Here is an 8,924-nt window from a genome sequence, read left to right as displayed (position 1 = left end):
ATGCCTGCTCAGCTCCTGCAGCTGTGATAGCCTGAGGTCTAACACTCACCAGAGGGTTGGGTTGGCAGCAAAATGCCCTCTCTCCCACCCCCTTGCCTGTGGAACCTCCCATGCCAGCCTGGTCTGGAGGAAAATGAGTCCTAGCTTTCATATGGGGCTCGAGGGCAAGGGACAGATGGGGTTTGAGGTGAGGATGAGGACTTGAGTTATGCTAACAGCTTCCAGTTTGGGTCTCAGATTCTTAGAAGCCAAGTATAAGGACAAAGCCCCCAGTGCAGCAGGGAGACAGGATCTCAGGGCTTGGGGTTGGGGGGCTCCTCTCAGTCCTAGGGGTTGGGGAACAAGCCCTGAGCAACCAGACCCAGACGGGTGAATTCCTGGAGAATGTGCTGCCATTGCCATGACCACCACCCGCCAGGTTTCTATTATACCCAGTCCTGGGGAGGGTGCACTATGTACATAGAATGATGTAAATATGAATGATATTCCATGGAGTTGACCAATTGACAGGTCTGTACCCTCAACTTTCCTTCCTACGGCAGACGTTGCTAATCAATCACAGTCTCTGCTCAGTCTGGAAAAGAGGCTCAGAGTCTGCTCCACATGAGGCCTCAGACAAGCCCTGCCCATTCCTCAGAGCTGGTATATGAAATGCTAAGTATCTGCTATCCATTGCTCTGACCTCCTGAAGCTTGTCAGAGACTATCTGGAAAAGACCAGTTCATTCCTTTATTGAGAGGGGAATACACTCTGTCACAATGCAAGGCCCTGAGCCCAGCAAGATCTCCAGCTGGAGATGCAGCTGGTTGGCTGTGACTCTGTACTGGCCCTTGATGAACCCTCGGGAAGCACAGGAGCGGCACCTCCAGTAGGCCTGGATGATGCGAACAGCATTGAGCACCTGGCAATAGCGCCTGCGGATGCGCCACATGCGGGCCTGGGACTGCAGTGTGACTGCTGCCCACTCCTCCCGGAAGAAGGCCTCCAGCGCCGCCCGCCGCCTCTTCTCCAGAATCTTGGACAGTATCAGCCGCCACCAGCACTGAATGATGCAGGCGCTGAGGGCCGCGTGCAACAGTGCCCGACGCACCAGGGTGCCCCGCCACCAGGCCTGGATCTTGGTGGCTACCATATCTTTGTCAGAGAGCTTCTTTTGGTTTTCTGGGGGCTTTCAAGAAAAAAGAGGGACCTTCAGAGAATGCTCCCCACTGGCTTCAGCCCTAGGGTGTGCCAGGAAAGGCCCTGATTCCCTATCAGCAACTGTCTCTTTTTCTGGAATTCAGGAGCACTGGGCAGGACACTAGCTGGAACCAGATCAGGTAGGTGTCCTGCCTCTGCCATCCTCTGGTTGATAGCCACAAGCACATCACCTTGCCCCTGGGTCTCAGTGTCCTGCCCATCTTGGGGCACACCTGCCCTGGCTACCTCACCCAGTTTTCCACGGACCTTGTTGACCAGCAAGAACACTGTGATATAGGGTCAAAGGGTTACCATGTTCCACCCAGATCTGATCCTTTCTTTCAGACCCCTTCAACCTGCTGGAGAAGTCACATCCTTTGCCAGTCCTGCCCTCTCATCCCTGGCAAAAGTTCATAGCCACAGCCTGTTCTCTCCCTCTGTCATGTCTGAAGACTAAATCCTGATTTTTTTTTTTTTTTTTTTGTCTTGCCCAAATTCGTATCTAAGGGGCCTGGGGAGTCATGCCCTACAAATCATAACTTCTCATCAGATGGGTTTTATTTAACCCTTTACTTTCCAACCTGACCCCGGCATAACATTATCAGACAAGGAAGAAAAATATTTTATCCCAAAACATGCTTCTTTGCCATATTTTGAAATGGCCCTACAAAGCTGTTCTTTGTGGAGGAAAATTTGCATCTGTAAAGAATCTCTACTAACATAGCTAGATCTTCTTCTTCCAGACCCTCCCAAACCTAAAGAGATTAACTAAGATCTGACTAGGAAACATTTGTCATCTGTTTTCTCTAAGGGGAGATACTACAAAAGTTCAAAAGAACTTTGGTCTCCACAATCTTTTATCTTAACTTGAATGTTCCCTTTCTATGAATCTCAGGTCTTTAGACAAATTCAACCAATTGTCAGTCAAAAGATGTTTAAATTCACCGATAGCCTGGAAACACCACCCTCCCCCCAGCCACCGCTATGAGTTGTCCCACCTTTCTGGACCAAACCAATGTATTTCTTAAATGTATTTGATTGATGCTTCATACCTCTCTAAAATGTACGAAACCAAGCTGTGCCGGGACCACCTTGGGCACATGTTCTCAGGACTTCCTGAGGGCTGTGTCATGGGCCATGGTCATTCACACTTGGCTTAGAATAAATCTCTTCAAATATTTTGCAGAGTTCAACTCTTTTCTCTTTTTGTCAACATGTCATAGTATCAAAAGTTCCTCCACCCCAAAGTTAAAACTCTTACATCTCTTCCCCATCATCATTTTTCTTAACTTTCACATTTTAAATCTTAATTCACAAGCACACATACATGCACAAGCTCAAATACACGCACACGCATACACACACACACATGCACACACAGGTACTTCTAACTGAGCCCCGCTTCCATATCATGGTCATTCCATTCCACAAGCACAGCCCCCACATCCCCAGCCCCAGCCCTGTGTGGTTTGGGAGGTCATACTTTTTCTAATTTCTCATTGGCATTGTCCACTCTCTGTGTCTCAACCAGAACTGGAGTTTTAGCCTGAAAGGGAAATGGGGAAAGAGAACGGACAAGATTGAGTTTCTTTCTCTCCTTAGCTCAGCACTGTTAGATATGAGTTCTAAATTTCTCTTCAAAGAATCAATCTGTCAGTACGTTCAAATCTTTGCCTTCTACTTTTAAACTTAACTTCCTCATAAAGCAAGGTTTTTCGATTACCTGCTCCACCCTGACTCATTCCCATTACCTGCTCATTCTCCACCCTGACTTATTCCGATTTCCTGCTCTGCCATAACCATTTTTCCTGCCAAACCACTCACTCCATCACTCTCTTTAAATTAACCAATTGGAATTAGTTTAGCCTGTGCGGTCTAACCCTAGCCAACCAAGGAAGGACCCAGCAGCAGGGGCCACGTGTGTCAGGGATAAGAACCCCTTCCCCTCCCTTGTCCAAGGGTGCGCTCACCGTTGCTCCATCTGTAAGGGCGCACCCTTCTATAGAAGCACATTGCCTTGCTGAGAATTAAAAAGAAAATTTTACATTCGAGTGCTATTTCTTTTGCGGCACTGAAGCTTTACTTATAACAATCTGGGGGCTCGCCTGTGATTACATTCCACTCTGGGGAAGGTCTCTGGTTCTCTCTCATGAGGAGGTGCACCCCGCCCCCTTGCAACGGCCTCAGGGGTGAAAAATCAGAACCCACCCAGTGCGAGGAATAACCCAAGCTCTCAGCAACGCGGAAAAAAACTGGCCAGCAACCTAGCTTAAAGGATCCTCACATATTGTGGCAACAACTCTGTGCACAGACCAAGAAAGGAGAAGCTGTGGGAGCCGATAAAGTACTTCCTTGGTGGTCAAATTCTGGAGGGCTAAATGTGTGTGTGTGTGAATGATCACAAACAACCCTACTTGAGGTGTTGTTCATGTGGATGGTGACAAGTCCTACTTCTGGACAGAATGAGTGGATCCTCTCTGCAGTTCTGTAGCTACCTCTTATGGCTTAGGGTGGATCCTGCCATGGGATTTATACCAGCATGCCAACACTAAGAGGGGCCTAATTCTTCCTTGGGGAGTGGCCAGAGAGGACAACATGAGTGGGAAGTGTCCAAGGGACCTTCAGAGGGGGAAAGAGAGGAAACGGGTCAACCTTCCAGAGCAGCAAGGCAAGATGCGCCCTGATTTGAGGGGTTGAACCTTCCAGGATAGGCAAGGCAAGACATCCCTGGTTTGTGGGGTTGAGACTTCTAGGGCAGGCAAGGCGAGACATCCCTGCTTTGAGGGGTTGAGCCTTCCGCAAATTTCAGGGGGTTGAACCTCACACAAACCTCTGGTAGTAAGAAAAATATTCAGAACACCCCTTTCCTTTCTTGGGGGAAGAGAGAGTAGCTCCTCTCCCAATGGTCCCTCCCCTAGGGGAAGGGGAAGGAGAGGGGAGAACAGCAGCATAAGCGGCTGGCAGAGGCAGGGAAAGACCAGCAAAGAGGAAAGAGAAACTGGGAGAGGAAGTCAGAGAGAAAGAGACAGAGTCAGAGACAGAGAGAGAAGGAGAGAGGCAAAGAAAGAACGAGAAAGACAAAGAGGGAGTCAGAGAGAGAGACAGACAGAGAGGCAGAGAGAGAGAAAGAGACAAAGAGGGAGTCAAAGAGAAAGAGAGACAGAGAGGCAGAGAGAGAGAGAAAGAGACAAAGAGGGAGTCAAAGAGAAAGAGAGACAGAGAGGCAGAGAGAGAGAGAGAGAAGGAGACAGAAAGACAAAGAGGGAGTCAAAGGGAAAGAGAGAAACAGAGTCAAAGACAAAGAGAGATGGAAGTAGTAAAGAAAATATAGTGTATCCTATTCCTTTAAAAGCCAGGGTAAATTTAAAACCTATAATTAATAATTGAAGATCTTTTCCATGACCCTATAACACTCCAATACCACCTTGTTGTCAGTGTAAACAAAGGCATAGCCCGAAAACACTGAGGCCACTGACAACCCATAGCCTTTCTAATCAAAAATTCTTAATCCGGTAACCTGCGGATGGCCCAAATGCATTCAATCTGTAGCGGCAACTGTTTTGCTAACAGAAGAAAGTAGAAAAACAAGTTTTAGCGGAAACCTCATTGTGAGCACACCTCAAGTCAGAACTATCCTAAGTCAAAAAAAAAAAAAGGCAAAAAGGTAGCTTAGTGACTCAAGAACCTTGAAGTATGAGGCTATTCTGTTAGAAAAAGATGATTTAACATTAACCACTGAAAATTCCCTTAACCCAGCAGATTTCCTAACAGGGGATCTAAATCTCAATTATCATACAAAGGTCCGACCAGACCTCCAAGGAACTCCTTTCGGGACAGGACAATAGATGGTTCCTTCCGAGTGATTGAGGGAAAAAGACACAATGGGTATTCAGTAAGTGATGAGGAAACTCTTGTAGAAGCAGAGTTAGGAAAATTGCTCAAACCTGCGAGCTGTTTGCACTCAGCCAAGCTTTAAAATACTTACAGAATCAGGAAGGAGCCATCTATATGAATTCTAAGTTAATATGGACTGAACGAGGTCTTATTAATAACAAAGAATAATTGAAATCCCAAACTTACAAGATTTTCAACAAAAGTAAAGTTTGCTAAAAGTTAACAGTGTAACATGTATTATAGTAACTTCTAATCTTGTGGCCTTAGGCAGTCTAGTCCATAGACATGAAGGAAGTTCACTTTGGAAAAGAATGGTTATCATCTTCAAGAAAAAAAAAGCCGGGGGAGGGAGGGAGGATTTATGTAAAAAGGAATGTTATATGATAAATTCTTGTCCTAAAATAAATTAACTGGTTGTTTAAAGAAAGGGATGTTTGCAACAAGTCAGAAAATTGAGGCATGTCGAAGAATTGTCTGTGAAAGTCATGGAAAAAAAATGTTATAATAGGGAATTTGTGCAAGAAATGTTGTATAATTTAAAAGTAATTAGGCCTCCTGAATGTAAAACTATTGAAGAAACAGTTTATGTGCAAGGTGTGTAGGTGTGTAAGGAAAGTAAAATATACCTTTGGTGAAAGGATTATAAGGAGGTATAAGAATGTGGATTTTTACCTACATTAAAAGGTTTAAAATTTTTTTTGTTTTAAAGGTTTAAGCAAGTTTTGAAATGTTAATTGTAAAGGAAGTTCTGCGTGTAAACATATTGGCTAAAGTTAAAGGGGCATCATCCAGTTTTTCTGTGAACTGGACTTTAAAATAAAAGCACAACAGGTTTTTCTTAAAACACTAACCTGCTGTTTAACAAAAATTATAAAAGGTTAAAAAGAGTCTATAAAATTCTTACCTTATAGTCAGACATTAAAAATTGGATAAATATGTCTACAAGGTTTTATTAAAATTAAGTTTAACATTAATAACACACTAATATAAAGGTTAAATTTAGCTTATCTGGTATAAAAGTCATATAGGAAGCTTTGTCAAATATAAAATGGTGTTTGACTTTCTTTGGTCTAAAAACTAATAAAAATAGGTGCTAAAGGAAATTTCTCAGTAAGAAGTTACAAAGGACTATAAAGTCCACTGCTGATGTCCCCACATTTAAAACAAAAGGTCAATTTCTTAGAAATTATATACTTGGTTTATCTTCTATTTTCCTTTCCCTCAAAACAAAAAGTCTTTTAGCACAGGTACCACCCCTAGAATTTCTGGTAAACCAGCACCAGCCTGAGGATCACATTCTCATCAAAGGGTAGAAAGAAGGAAAACTCATAGATATGAGTTCTAAATTTCTCTTCAAAGAATCAGTATGTCAGTATGTTCAATTCTTTGCCTTCTACTTTTAAACTTAACTTCCTTGTAAAGCAACCTTTTTCAATTACCTGCTCCACCCTGACTCATTCTGATTACCTGCTCCACCCTGACTCATTCCGATTACCTGCTCATTCTCCACCCTGACTCATTCCAATTTCCTGCTCCGCCGTAACCATTTTTCCCACCAAACCACTCACCCCTTCACTCTCTTTAAATTAGCCAATCAGAATTAGTTTAGCCTGTGTGTCTAACCCTAGTCAATAGGGGAATGACACAGCAGCAGGGGCCACGTGCGTCAGGGATAAGAACGCCTTCCCCTCCCTTGTCCAAGTGTGTGCTCACCATTGCTCCACCTGTAAGGGTACACCCTTCTATAGAACTACATTGCATTGCTGGGAATTAAAAAGAAAATTTTATATTTGAGTGCTATTTCTTTTGTGGCACTAAAACTTTACTTATAACAGCACCATGCAAAAGACACTAGCCACAAGCACTAGGACATAGGATCAATGACATCCAAGTCAGGGCTCCTCTTACCTCTGCCTTCGACTCTGCTTCTAAGGACAAATGGGTCAGCGTCTCCTTCTGCTGAGGCTCATCTTCTTTTGAGGGCTCCTCTGTCTTTATGGGCTGTTTCTCCTCCTGCAATCAGCATTAGGGGAAAGGCAAGAGTGAGGTTGCTGTCCCTCCGTCTCCATTCAGTATGGCATGCATCCCCAGCTTCTAGGTCTTCTCAGAGTCTTCAGTGTCAGGGGGTCCCTTCACCCTGAGAGATCAATGGGACACCCCTAACAAGCCTGGTGTGTTTGGCTCTTACCATTGGTCACATATGGATTGGTTGTAGATGGTTCAAATCCCCTCACATCTGTGTTCATCCAGCCATGGCATAGGCAGGAAGGGTGGAGGAAAAAAGGCCTGTGATGTCATAATGGCACCTGTGACTCAGGCACCAGATGGTTCCTAACAAGTGAGCCCCCTCCAAGGGAAAGACAAAAGCGCTGCCCATTCTTTTCTGCCAGAAATGGACAAAGCCCTGACTTCAAAGGCAAGATGCCAGAAATCCTGGCCCATTGCTGTAAAGGTTTATAAAAAGCCAGTCATTGGTAATAATATTTAATTGAAAAAACTTGGCCAGGCACGGTGGCTCAGGCCTGTAATCCCAGCACTTTGGGAGGCCAAGGCAGGCAGATCAACTGAGGTCAGGAGTTCGAGATCAGCCTGGCCAACATGGTGAAACCTTGTCTCTACTAAAAATACAAAAATTAGCTGGGTGTGTTGGCTGTCACCTGTAATCCCAGCTACTCAGGAGGCTGAGACAGAATTGCTTGAACCCAGGAAGTGGGGTTTGCAGTGAGCCAGGATCATGCCACTGCACTCTAGGCTGGGCAAGAGAGCAAGACTCCATCTCAAAAAAAAAAAAAAGAAAAGAAAAAACTTAAATAGCCCACTTTAATAATCAATAGGGGATTAACTTAATGGTGCATAGTTCATTCATACTATAAAATACTACATAACTATTAAAAATAATGAATTTGATCTATATTACTAATGAGGAAATATATAAAAATGTATTTATAAGTAAAAAAACTAAAGTTCCTTTTGATCCCACTATGTAAACAAAACTAGGAACATAATTCTACACATAAAATTGAATAATTTATGCCAGAAGTTATTATATGATACACATTTTATGTTGTAAATTAATATAAAGAAGAAAAAAGGTATATATACCAAACTATTACCAATGATTACCTCTGGAGAGGCGAGTTAAATTGCTGACTCATGCCTAACACAGTCCCCAAGGAACCCCATGAGGGTCGAGGACCAGCCTGGACTCCATCTGAGGTTCAAATGGGTTCAAGTGCTCTCCTGTCTTCCTCTGTCCCTGTGGTCTCAAGGCCACAGTCAGATAGACGAGGGGGGCCACTGCACAAGCACAGCCCCTTTCTGCCTGACCTCAGCCTCTGAAAACCCAGCTGGACAGGGTAAATCCCTGAGAGGCACAGCCCCTGGGATCACTGAGGAGTGCACTTGAAATGTAGGGTGAGTGTGGGAGAGGCCAATGTGGATATGTAGGGGGAATGTAGGGAAGAGGAGGAGGCCATTTGAGGCTGGGATGTGAAGTTAATGGGATGAGGGGGTGGGGAACATGTAAATATATTGAAAGATACGGGAAGTTGTGGGTGTGATATGGTTTGGCTCTGTGTCCCCACCCAAATCTCATCTTGAATTGTAACTCCCACAGTTCCCGTGTGTTTGGGAGGAACCCAGTGGGAGGTGACTGAATTGTGGGGGTGGGTCTTTCCTGCATGGTTCTCATGATAGTGAATGAGTCTAATGAAATCTGACGGTTTTAAAAATGGGAGTTTGGGCTGGGTGCAGTGGCTTATGCCTGTAATCCTAGCACTTTGGGAGGCCGAGGCAGGAGGATCATGAGGTCAGGAGATCAAGACCATCCTCACTACCATGGTGAAACCCCG

General features: G+C 44.5%; 1 protein-coding gene across 2 annotated transcripts; it reads right to left on the bottom strand.

The window, feature by feature from the left end:
* Positions 1 to 707: 707 nt before the first annotated feature.
* Positions 708 to 7,516, bottom strand: IQCF1 (IQ motif containing F1). 2 transcript variants are annotated; one of them, XM_003894343.2, is made up of 4 exons: positions 7,262 to 7,369; positions 6,982 to 7,086; positions 2,663 to 2,725; positions 708 to 1,168 (listed from the first exon to the last, which is right to left on the bottom strand). In XM_003894343.2, the coding sequence occupies exons 1-4, from the start codon at positions 7,262 to 7,264 to the stop codon at positions 722 to 724; spliced, it is 618 nt and encodes a 205-aa protein (XP_003894392.1). In that variant the 5' UTR covers positions 7,265 to 7,369; the 3' UTR covers positions 708 to 721. The 2 variants fall into 2 exon arrangements, with proteins under 2 accessions (XP_003894392.1, XP_009198916.1); XM_009200652.3 differs by lacking the exon at positions 2,663 to 2,725 and having other exon boundaries at positions 7,262 to 7,516.
* Between the last annotated feature and the right edge of the window lie 1,408 nt (positions 7,517 to 8,924).

This window comes from Papio anubis, chromosome 2 (assembly GCF_008728515.1).
Source record: "Papio anubis isolate 15944 chromosome 2, Panubis1.0, whole genome shotgun sequence".
Taxonomy (NCBI): Eukaryota; Metazoa; Chordata; class Mammalia; order Primates; family Cercopithecidae; genus Papio; species Papio anubis.
The sequence above is the reverse complement of the archived record's forward strand: the minus strand, read 5'-3'. Positions and strand labels throughout refer to the sequence as shown.